This window comes from Lepisma saccharinum, chromosome 30, assembly GCF_977018435.1.
Source record: "Lepisma saccharinum chromosome 30, izLepSacc3.1, whole genome shotgun sequence".
Lineage (NCBI taxonomy): Eukaryota > Metazoa > Arthropoda > Insecta > Zygentoma > Lepismatidae > Lepisma > Lepisma saccharinum.
This window is the reverse complement of record NC_139258.1, coordinates 7,079,840-7,092,460: the sequence shown is the minus strand read 5'-3', so window position 1 is coordinate 7,092,460 and position 12,621 is coordinate 7,079,840. Positions and strand designations below refer to the sequence as shown.

The following is a 12,621-nucleotide window of genomic DNA, read 5'->3' as shown; positions in this document are numbered from 1 at the left end:
ATTTTTGGGCTAACATCAATGGTTTTTGGGGCTGCCCATGGAAGATTTGTGGGAAATAAGGAACAACAGTAAGTACTCGTTATTGTAAGAAATATACATTATTTTCGTTAGAAATTCATTATTTCACCTAAAGAAATGTTCCACAATGCAGAATAGTATGTTAGCAATGTAAAAAATTGCAAAATAAAGCATTAATAGGTGTCTCTGGTATAGTAAATTAGTACCTCACTTTATATGTTCGTGTGTAATTTCTATTAATGCAAATCTAATATTCAGGTACTGTTACAGAATAAAAATACTGTGGGCATATTGTGATCAAAAGTAAAATCTCCAACATTACGCTGAAATTCTATATTCCATCACTTCAAATGACAATTCATGAATAACCACAAACATGGGGATCTTAAACAGGTACAATTGAGCTATCAAAGAATTCACTTGTATGATAGTATTTTGCCAATACCTGCCACACAATCAGTCATCATCCTGAACCCAACCATCATCATCTGACAAAAACCTCCTCTTCTTCGTAGTGTTCATATATGGTCTGGAAACCCACTCTGTATCAGCTGCATCAACAGTGTCTAATGTTCCCAATTTGATTTCAAATAGTTTTAATTGAAATCTGGGTCCTACTTCTGAGAGTTCTATTTCCTTTCCACTGACCTTTTTGAATGTGTGGTGTCGGAAGGATATGTAATCGTCGTGATTAGCGAATGTCATAATTCGCCGACTATCCTCCTTGGGCACTGGGAAAAGATACTTTAGAATACTCATCACTCTTTGTCCCAGAGGTGTCTTAAAATTATGAAATATTAGATGAGGAAACTGTTCTGACATCTTACCGATGTCTGGTATATCATGGCGCATAACAATATCAGACATTGTGAAATAGGCTGTTGGTCCGTAAGGTAGATGACATATTATCAGCGTATCTGGTTCTCCTCTATGTTCGTGCACCAGTATGAAATCAGTTACATTATTTGCCCTGCATGCATTGATTAATTCTGCCATTTGAAAACCTCCTCTGTTCATTCTTTGAGCATTTGGAAACAAAAGTCGTAACTCTTTCACAAACGCCCTCAATCTTGATGATGGATCTCGAGATGTGGTAATCAAAATTTTTGGATCTTCAACACCTGCCCACCGATACTCGTCATCTTCGTGCGTTTCACCACCGCCGCCAGTCTCTCCTCCTAAAGCTACTGCTCGTTCCGGCCCTTGATCCTCCCATTCCAGCTTCTTCTGTAGAGACAATGCATCCTTCCTTATATCTGAATGAATTGGTGCATTTTCTTCCAAGGATCGTTTCAATTTCTCCTTTTTCTCTTGAATGTTCTTCTTTGCGTCTTCTAGAGATTTGCGATACAAATATTCCCTTCTCAGACGTGCTTGTCTTCTTAACATCTCAACTTTGTACGTTCACGAACCAAAAACAATTAAATAAATACTTAACAGTCTTCGAGAATTCGACACATGTAAACAGTTTGCTCTCACCAGGACCACGTGAAGGTGAGAAACAAAATATCCAAGTCTTGCAATTAGTCCCGTGCTACGGATACTCGATGAAATTAACACATTTTTCGATTGTGTAAATTGATAATCTTTCTATATATGTAAGATTTCGCACAATGTACTTCAAGTAAAACATTTAGATTCAGTTTCCGTTGTAAAATAAGTACAATTTTGCCAATCAAAGCCTTTAACACGCGGTATAGGACAATTTGTTAAAAAATCTTTACTCATAATAAGTGTGGGGCCAACGAGTTAGAATAAGTACAGTGGGCATATATGCCAATCCCACTCAGTTCAGCATAGGTGATTTGATTCCCCTCTCCGATTGGCTGATTTTGCGGATGTGACGTCACACCAACACAAAAAAACAATTGAATGGATAATGCCGAATTGATAAACAACAAACATGCGTGTATGCATTAAAAATATATATATTAATGTAACAACGGTGGACATTGTGTGTAGTGTGTACAAAAAAAGTCACTTTCGTACTGTAAACAGGAGATATAACAAACTATAGTGCTAGTTGAGTTAAGAGCAAATCAAAGCGAGAAGGATATCTGTATGTATTTTTAACATAATAGTTTACAAAATAATAACGTAGACGTTCCTGCTACACCCCTAAAACCGGAAGTAAACAATGTCGTGACGTCATCGATGGGAACATGGCCGCAGTGGTGACGTTGTGTAACTGTAATGACGTCACTACTAACTAATCTTTTCATTGGATAAGGAGTGCGGAGGAAAGTTTAAACGTACCCATATTGTTCTTTCTTTTCGTGTTTGTGAAAGGAAGCTGCATTTCTTGGTGTCATAGAAGACCTTATTTAGCAGTAGTTTCAGCTATATATTGTAAGTACAAGCTTCGTTATGCTTTCGAAATGCATATGTGTGTGTGTGTGTGTGCCAAATTCGTATTAAATTAATCAATCCATGCACGTCAGGATTGGCATATATGCGAGAATTGCAATCTCAGTATCGTGATGTCTTTCAAATTCAGATTATTTATAGATACAGAATTCTTGCGTAAAACGTTCCTCTACGGCTTTATTGCGGCGTATATTATACTCATAAATGTTCGATGGGTTATTAAAAGCCCATTACAATTAAAAACGATGGTTGGCTTGACCTGCGATACAACCCTCCATCCCAGATTTTTTGTCGTTTTTTTGTTGTATCTCTTTGTTGGCAGTTTTCAAAACCAATTTTCATAGTACCCGGATTAAAATTTCGGGAACAAGGAAACGTGTATTTACCTAGTTGCATAGCTTGTACGAGGTATCGTTCAGTAATGGCTATTCCAGACTTCAAAGGCGGTCTTATTTTTGCTTTTTTCTCTCACTTTTCAGATGCATTGTCGATTAATTTCATTCCGTTGTTAATTTTTAATTCAACGCTTGAATTATGCATGGTATTTTTTGTCAGTTGTTCGATATTTCTCCCATACCATATTTAATAGGTAGCTCTTTGGGGGTCGTTGACCCACTGTACTCCCTCGAGAATTATGTTGAATTTGTTTTTAATCTATAGATTTCGATGTTTTACGTAATATAAATTTGGTTCCAGCACGGAAGAAGCAAATAATGGAGATATTTGACCCCAAAGTATGGCCCACGTAAGTTAAAACCTGCAATTTCAGAGTACTTTCGCCGCTTTTTGTTAGTAAGAACTGGTGGTATGCACAGTAAAATAGCGTAAGAACACGTCAAAAATAACTTGTCAGTACCAAACCTTGCAATCCTAACCTAACTATGCAAAATTATATCTGCTGTTGTGGAAAGTCGTTTTGGGTGCTATATTCACTTGTGCAAAGCTTTTGGACTGTTCTGCTACACGTTAAAGTAACAAGATAACAACCGTACTTTACTTCACAATAACACATTTCAGCGAGCTAAAATCAACTGAAAACGTTCATAAACAACAAAATCTTCGTCAACCATGTAAGATATTTCAGTTTCTCAAGGGGGTACAGAGGGTCAAGGGTACAGCTATTTGTCGATCAGGTCCGGAAACAGGTTGTGTGATAATTTTCGCAAGTTTTACTAGGAGTGAAGGGTCATTTAGTGGATCTATATTTATGGGCATTATTTGGAAGTTTGGATAATGTGATTAGTTCAGATTAAGTCATTGAAAGTGCCATTCAGTCAGGAATTATGCTGTGGAAAAAAAGTTCTCAAGCTATCATGCTTCTAAGGTCCAAGTTCCGATTGCTAAATTCCGAATAAATTGTGGTATATGGGAATTTTTAGATTTTTTTTTTTTCCAGATCACATTTTGGAGCTGTCCAATTGTCCACAATCCTATATTCTGCTGTAGTTTATTGGCTGAAATTCTGCTTGTGCAATTATTTCATTTTACACTTGTCATTTTCTGTGTGAATACAATGTCTAGAATGACCACAACAGTAAATGTTTACTATCCTTCGGACACCTATAACTTCTGAGTTTCGCCAATTATTGACATTTCTACTTACCTATCTGCTTCGCGGATCATTTTTTAACGTGTATTCACGTTTTTTTGATCATTTTTTTTTAAAAAAAAGTGTTTTTGTAACTGAGGAACGTACATTTCCGCAAATGGTTTGTGGGTCTATGTGTCAATGGTTCGTGGGGCTATGCGAGAATGGTGTGTGGGGCTACGGATATTTTTTTCGAAACCAATTTTTAACTATTGTGACCCTACCTAACCTAACCTTACCACAAATGGTTGGTGGGGCTATGCGTCAATGGTTGAATTTCCGCTATGAAACATTCCCACATCACACAAAACACCTTCCAGATGTTAGACAATACTATAGGAACTTATTACGGTAAGTAGTTTCTTCTGTAGAAATGAAGAAATCTGTCCGAAGGATAGTAAACTAGTACCGATTAAGCTCTTGTGTTTTGCCAAACCTTATGTTGAAAAACCCATTATATGACTTCAACATTGCAATGATCCCTACAAATGCTTACTTGATTGTTCTGCAAAGTAAATTGAATTGTTACTAACTTGGGCATATTTCTCAGTACTGCTACGTAACCATAGGAAAATATTTTAACTAATTAAGATGGAAACCGAGTAAATATGACCCACAAGCAAGATTGGTTTTAAAGTCTCAATTATAATTGTTTTAAAGAGCAGCCTATATTGCTTTGTCCAGTATGGACTGCTGCTTGCCCCATAGCTACACATAAGATACCTCTGTGACTAAAAGAAATATGGTACATATGTTCCCTTGCTTGTCGTTGATTGGTCTGTCTTTGATGTGAGCTTCATTTCTTTTCCTTTGTAAATATTGATTTTGCAAATCCTGCTGTGGTGACCTTTTAAACTGAGCTTTTTAATACACAACATTAATCTAAAGTTATTAATTGAGAATGGAATTACATTGTGTTTTTTCATGTTGCAGGTTTTTTCTCCAGAACTGCATACAGGTACCGCTGGAAGACGACGGAACACTGCAGGAGACTCGTCGAGGGATCTATTCCAACATCCATTGTGCATAGGAAGGTATGTGCTTGTTTTTATGATTCTCGAAGAGTTTATTGTTTATTAAAATTTTGCATGTGCAATTTCACACAAAAAGCTGTTTTTTCTAAGGGGAATGCACACGATGGAGTGCCAGATCTATAAACCGTCAAACCCAACAGAGCAAGGGGGGGGATAAGGAAACCTTTAGAGGAGTCCTTGCCTGTTACATACTCAAATAGGTTTACAATACAATGTAATTCTACATGGCTCTCAAGAGGTATTTCGACCTTCATGGAGGAGTAGTTAGTACAGTGTGTTATGAAGCCAAGAGTACTGGTTCAAATCCTGGCCTGGGCATGGGTGTTCTTTGTGAGTACTCCATCATTTTCATCCTATCATCACTCATCCTCATCACAATTAGCCAAAAGTGGCAGAAAAGCAACACTTTATAACAAAAGCCAAATTAAATTATATCTTTATAGAGGTGTGTGTGCGTGTGTACACACTGAATAAACTTAATAAGAGCAACAACTTTCACATGTTCTTTCATAAGTACATGTGTTTTATATAGCAGGGATGGTAAGGGGTGGTAATATTTTGTGGAAGGGCCCAAAACTTGTAGATCGGCATTGACAACATGACCTAATGTTATTGGTTGAGATTGGGATTACATTGTTTTTTCATGTTGCAGGATTTCTCCCCGGAACTGCATAGAGGGACCACTGGAAGAGGACTCACCAACAGGACGACTCATCGAGGGATTTCGTCCAGCATCCATTGTACATACGAAGGTATGGACTATGAAAGACATGTGCCCGGTTCGCTCAACCATCCTGAAAGCATTCTTAATGAGCTGATAGTTAACACATCACTAGTAATCTTAGCAGCCTGTTAAACTTTTAATGTTCGCACAAGTGATTTTATAGGCCCATTAACTAATGACATGTTAGAGGCATTTTGCTTTGATTCCTTGCTATTCTCATACTTTGATATGAGAAATGTAAAGTTTTGATTGGTTGCACCGTAGACAGTAAGCGCGTTCTTCCGAAACATTTGTTTTGAACTTTTTTATATGATATCACAGGAACAACAATAAATAAAGTAATGTGAACACATAAACATATGTTTAAGAAAGGAATGTTAGGTATTTAGGTCCGCACACCGAAAATGTTAACAGGTACGTTGTAATTTCGTAACTTAAGTTTTAATGAGTGCCTACTGACTGCCAATACAAGATTATAAATCTATAAATAAAAACTACTGTTCTAGGTTAGGGTAGTCGGTTCGAAGTTGATAAATTTAATTACATTAAAATGGCATTTCAAAAGAGGTCTAAAGATGTCCATGCACGAAATGCCAACACCTGAAACTGCTTAGGACCTGAAGCTTTTTTCCTTAATGAAACATACATGTGTAGTACGGTTCTTTACATTATGTTTGGTTATTTATTATATGATGAAATGGTAGTCATGTACATTGTACATGGAACAGTTGATTAATATGATATTTTTATATTATATTTGATCGTGTATATGATTTATCATAACTGGTAAAAAAAAAGAAGTGCACTCTTAGACAATATCATTACCACTTGTACTTATGTACAAGGAATAATTTCCGAATGGATGGTAGTGTATTTTATGTCACTGCACAATGTCAAAATGTTACAATGTCCATGCACAAAACTATATACCTGAAACTGCTTAGGACCTCAAGCTTTTATTTTTAATAAAACAACATATGTAATCTGTATTACATCATGAGATGGTAGTCGTTCGTAAATGTATCTTGTACATGTAACAGATGATTATTTTTTTCAATTTTTAAGTGCTCTTTGAGTTTGTTAGGAATATGATTTAATTTCCATTTGCACTGTTATTAAGTCAGCCCATTTTCAGTATGCTGCATAATAATTGTTTTGATTTTGTGATTATATTAAGACTCACGTTATATTAAATAACATGTTTTATTGTACAGTACTTATGTACAGCTATGAGCTGAATAAGTAAATAGGTTAGGCAGGTTTTCTTTATTTCTGTACTTGGTTAGGCAGGTCAGGTTTGGTGCTTTTAACATTTATCTCCAGGTTGCTACAGCTGTCGCTAGCCGCTTGTGGTTGCACACACTGTGATTCACAATATAGAATGAACATTTGTGTCGAGCATTCTCTTCACTGCAAAATCATTTTTTCCATTATGTTAATTGGAGTAGGTGGTTAATAATTTGAAAAGTTCGAAAGAACAATTCCCTACTATTTTCAAACATTGCAGGCTACATTGTGTAATGTCACAGACTTATTTTACATTAAATGAGAGTACAGGATGTGTATTGCCTATTTCTAGGACAGTTGCTTCATTTTAATTTTGTCTCTTAAGTTTTCTGACATTTTTCAGTTTAAAAAAAAAAAAAAACATAAAATTGGAATGGTAGTTATAAGCAGACACAAGCATAAACACAACAAGCCATGACTGGAAAACATTGTGGACGACGACACCGAATATTTTGGTAAATAACTTTACCTTATACAAATTAAAATATGTAAAAGGAGGTTACATTATTTTAAAAAGTCATGTGATGTTTTGTGTTTATGGTTACAGTGCATTGAAGGTGGAAGCCCAATATGAATTTTAAAAAATTCAAGTTCGTATAATTAACTATAAACATACATTTTTGGCTCGACAGGCAAAATTAATAAAATTTGAAAAATGTGTGATCACAATGCCATTATTGACAAAACTTTAAAAAGTACATTGATACAATATTTCTCATTTAACTTACATGTGATTTCTGATTTGCAGTACAAATTTATAATATGAAATACGGAATGGGAAAATTATTTTTGCTGTAGAAAGAAATCGAACTAGTGTACGTTTTGTGACGGTATGCAAATAATGTGTTCAAATCAGTTTGGTATAACCTTTCAACACAACAGCTGGCATATGCAATTTTGCCATCTTATTTCCGACAACACAACGTGCTGTTAAGAACTTCAATGAAGCAAAAGAGTGCCTTTAGATTTAACGACGACATTAGAGGTCTGTTAGCCTTAGCGAAAGTTGTAGAAATGCCCCGATGTGCTAATGTAGCGTTAGCTTGTTTTAATGCTTCTTTAAAATTTAACATGCGTTGATCGAACCGGGGAATGGCCTAATGAAGGCTCAACTACAGCATGAATAATTATGCAATACATTCTAATGTATGGCAGGCACTATGATATCACTGCAGATTTTAGAATTTGGCTAGCAACCGTGCATAAATATTTAATTGTATGTTATTCTGATTTAATGGTACACATGCTACAGAAAACGCACAACAATTAAAAAAACTCTGCTTCACTCATTATATGAAAAAAGTAATTGCAATTTCCATAAGCGACTCAAACTTTTTTTTAGAAGTGAATTTTGAAAATTCAGGCACCATGGAAATTGGGGACCCTGGTTTTTAACTATGTTGCACAGATATTCACATTCAACCAGATCAGAAACCTGTGTGTGTAATATGTTGCTTTTTCCACACTTTCCTTTCTATCCTGCATCTTCTATGATCAAATTAATTTCACAGCAACTTTCAAGCCTTAACTGAAACAATCTACTTTCCACGACAAAAACTGTTAAATGAAATTAATCCATCTTGCATTTTTGAAAGGTACAGGTGAGTTCTCCAAAGTGGAAACTTGTCTCTACACTGAGTTTTGGGTCTTCTGGACACCTTTATCTTGTGTTGTATAATAATTACATCGGAGCTCAGATAAATATTAATTTTCCAGTTTTACCCATAAATATTTTTAAAATCTTGTATTTAATTCATTTTAAGTGTATATTCTATTATACATTCAAACATTCTATCCATCACATATTTCACATACATATTTGAAATCAGTCTCGTCTTATAAGATCACAGACACTTCTGGGATGTAGCAACTTCTAATAGGATAATTTAAATGTAGAAGTGTCCACAATCGTAGAAGCCAAATTGATATTCATGTAAAATAGCTTCACCATTGTGAATCAACTCTGATGTTTTTCAGTATATAATATTTCATTCACTTCTACTCACATGAGATTTTTCTAATTACAGATGTTTCTTATCGTTGGACACAGCCAGGTTAAGTACCTGCACACATGTGAAGGTGAAGGGAATGACTACCATTCCCTGGCTTTTCCTGGGTCAAAAGTGCACCAGTTGTGGGAACACATTGAGGACCTTGTGCCTTATTTTGATGTTATTGTGATCCACACTGGAGCAAATGACCTGTCAGAGAGAAGTGGGAGACCATTGACAAACGTTGCAGCTGTATTGCACAACTTTGAGGTCTTGCTGTCGAACATCAGGTCGCTTCACCCAACAGGAAATGTTGTTTCAGGTATTGCATTATTTCTTTTCTTTCTTAGTTTTGGGTTGTTTTTTTCTTTTTCACATTTGCATGGTACTGTTAAGGATCACAAATGCATAAATTCTTTGCACCACACTCATAAATCTGGACTAATCTCATACTTATTAACTGATTTCTTTGTATAGACTTCATGATGAAAGTTGTGCAAATTACTCACAAATTTAATATAAAAATATAAATAAGTTACGTCTTGCGAGTATCTAGGTAACTCCTGCGACGTTTCAGGATGCAACTGCTCCCTTCCTCAGGCTGCTCACATTTAGGTTATCGGGGAAACAGCATGGTAGTCTGACGTGCACCTGTAATGGCTTTTAGATTTTTATTATTTTTTAACCACGCACCTTTTACCAATCCTATATCCTGTACCTATGGAGAGTTCGACATGGTTATGATTTATACATAACCTAAATGTGAGCAGCCTGAGGAAGGGAGCAGTTGCGTCCCGAAACGTCGCAGAAGTTACCTAGATACTTGCAAAACTTAAGTTATTTATATTTTGTATAGACATTCAATCTTAAACTCTGTAGAATGGAATGTACGTTGTTTTTTTAAATGTTTGTCTGTTTTTTTTTTTATGCAGAGAATTGCTATCTTTATATTTGATTTGTCTTATTTTCAGGGATTTTGCCCAGAAATGTGAACACCTTTGACCTCAACAGCAAGAAGTCTCTCTATCCAGAAGAAATTTCTCGGGTTGGGCTGATCAACGCTTGGTAAATCCATTTCTTAACCTCTTTAATCTGTTTTCTTTATTATTATTGTATGTGGGCCATTCTCAAAATATAAGGTTATAAATTATATGATTTCACAAAGCCATAAAATTGTTTTAAAATTTGTAGAAATAATTAAATGTTTTGTTCTCAAAGAACCTAGTCCAATTCTAACCTTGGCCAAGATCATTTGCTCCTAGTTAATCTAAAAATTATAAATTGGTAATAATTGGCTTGTCCACAGAGTGAACTTCCATCTCCATAGTGGGTTTTTGGGTCGTCGCTGTGGATTTGTGTTCTGTTGCTATTATTTAGTAACATTACTAATAAAATTACTATTAAAAATGAAAATATAAAATAAATATTAAAATAATTAGGTATCGTTTAGCTATCAGCAGGACCATTAATGACAATATGAAAACAACAAAATGTGCTTGCTAGCAATAACTTTTTCATTATATTGCTACCTAACATGGTTATGAGACACCTGTTGCAAATATAAGAATATAATCAGACATAATATTGAAGCAGATATCAAAAAAAAAATATTCTAGCTAGCAAGAACATTTTTATTCTATTACTATGTCTATTTCACATTGCACTGGCAGATCTGTAACGAAATGTGTATAATACGTAGTAGCTTGCATATGTAGTTTTTGGTGAAAACATGCAATGTAAAGTAACACACTGTAATGTTAATTTTTCATGTTTGAGGGGCATGAGGTGCATTTTGCTACCATCTTTTGTTACGAAATAAATTGCAAAATGCAAAATAAACTCATTTACTGACTCAGCGCCTTCTGAGGTCTGAATTAGGTCAAATAATGATGTTAGCATCATGGTAGCACCTCCATTTTTCAAATTTCGTTGATCTTTTTTGGTTCTCAACATTACTTTTTGTTTGTTATGTGAATACATACATGCTCAGTTCCGCAGTTGGTCGACATTTGGGCATTACACTAACATCTCACAATGTGTTGACGGTGATCACTGCATAGCTCCTAATAAGTTAATGGAACACTCCACCCTATTATATTGTACTACCTGTAAGAAAACAGTTAGACCATCTCAGGGAGCTTTCGTATTTGACAACAGATATATAAACATAAATTTGAATGTTAGTGGAGGCTAACATGTCGAACGGCAGGTTAACAGTGTGCACCATAATGTTACTTATTTAGCATTTGGAGGGAGGGTTGCTATATGAAATCTGAACGTGGTAACTTTTCTTTACTAATTTTAACATTCTGCTAATGGTTTTCGCTTTTCCAGTGCAAGAAAGCTGAACAACGAGCTGCAGGATCTTTGTTCCAGAACTGGTGCATCATTTCTGGACTGGGGAAGTTTTCCAGGGAAATACCTATCAAAGGATGGACTTCATCTGAATTTTGATGGTGTTTCATACTTGGAGCAGAGGATTCTGGAGCATGTGCAACAGATAAGTACTTGTTTCAATATCTCAAGCATGGCTCCTGATCCTGTCCCCTCACTTTCAGTGTCCAACTTACCTGCTATTCCCGTTCAGTCTCCTCAACCTTCTTCTTTCTGCATCCAAAACCCGCCTCTGACTGATCCTCATACCCTACATAAGCCACTGTATTCCTCAATCATAAAGTTGCATTCTTCTACCATTCCTCAGAACTTCATTACTACACTATCTTCAAATGCCCTTCATACTCCTTCTTCCTCTCCAGAAATACCTTCCTTGCCCCCCACCAGCAAAATCTGACCCTCTGAAGTCTCTTCCTATACCAAATTTTTCCTCTATGAAGTTTTGTTCCCTTTCCACTCTACCTGAATCTGACCCTTCAAAGCCACATCTTTCACAGCCTGTTACTCCTACATTTGTCCCACCACAGTCTCCTTCTCATCCTGCTCCACTTAAATCTGCCCCACCAAAGTCTCCTCCATTATATCCTGCCCCATCAAAGTCTCCTTCTTGTCCCACTTCACTAAAGTCTGTTCCACCAAAGTCTCCTCCATCTCATCCTTCTCTGCTTAAATCTGCCCCATCAAAGTCTCCTTCTTGTCCCACTTCACTAAAGTCTGTTCCACCAAAGTCTCCTCCATCTCATCCTGCTCCGTTTAAATCTGCTCCACCAAAGTCTCCTCCATCCCATCCTGCCCCATCAAAGTCTCCTTCTTGTCCCACTTCACTCAAGTCTGTTCCACCAAAGTCTCCTCCATCTCATCCTTCTCTGCTTAAATCTGCCCCATCAAAGTCTCATCCTGCTCCACCAAAGTCTCCTCCATCCTATCCTGCCCCATCAAAGTCTCCTTTTTGTCCCACTTCAATAAAGTCTGTTCCACCAAAGTCTCCTCCATCTCATCCTGCTCCGTTTAAATCTGCTCCACCAAAGTCTCCTCCATCCCATCCTGCCTCACCAAAGTCTCCTCCATCCCATCCTGCCCCATCAAAGTCTCCTTCTTGTCCCACTTCACTAAAGTCTGTTCCACCAAAGTCTCATCCTGCTCCACCAAAGTCTCCTCCATCCTATCCTGCCCCATCAAAGTCTCCTTCTTGTCCCACTTCACTAAAGTCTGTTCCAC

The 12,621-nt window shown here is 36.4% G+C and overlaps 2 protein-coding genes across 2 annotated transcripts; one reads left to right on the top strand and one right to left on the bottom strand.

The window, feature by feature from the left end:
* Positions 1-275: 275 nt before the first annotated feature.
* Positions 276-1,485, bottom strand: LOC145981672 (U3 small nucleolar ribonucleoprotein IMP4-like). Its single transcript, XM_083115054.1, has one exon. It carries the CDS (start codon positions 1,405-1,407, stop codon positions 475-477), a length of 933 nt encoding a protein of 310 aa, XP_082971180.1. The 5' UTR covers positions 1,408-1,485; the 3' UTR covers positions 276-474.
* A 2,422-nt stretch (positions 1,486-3,907) lies between these two features.
* Positions 3,908-12,294, top strand: LOC145981720 (uncharacterized). The gene is made up of 6 exons (XM_083115129.1): positions 3,908-3,919; positions 4,907-5,007; positions 5,660-5,759; positions 9,046-9,331; positions 9,981-10,074; positions 11,344-12,294. Exons 1-6 carry the CDS (start codon positions 3,908-3,910, stop codon positions 11,798-11,800), a joined length of 1,050 nt encoding a protein of 349 aa, XP_082971255.1. The 3' UTR covers positions 11,801-12,294.
* The last annotated feature ends 327 nt before the right edge of the window (positions 12,295-12,621 follow it).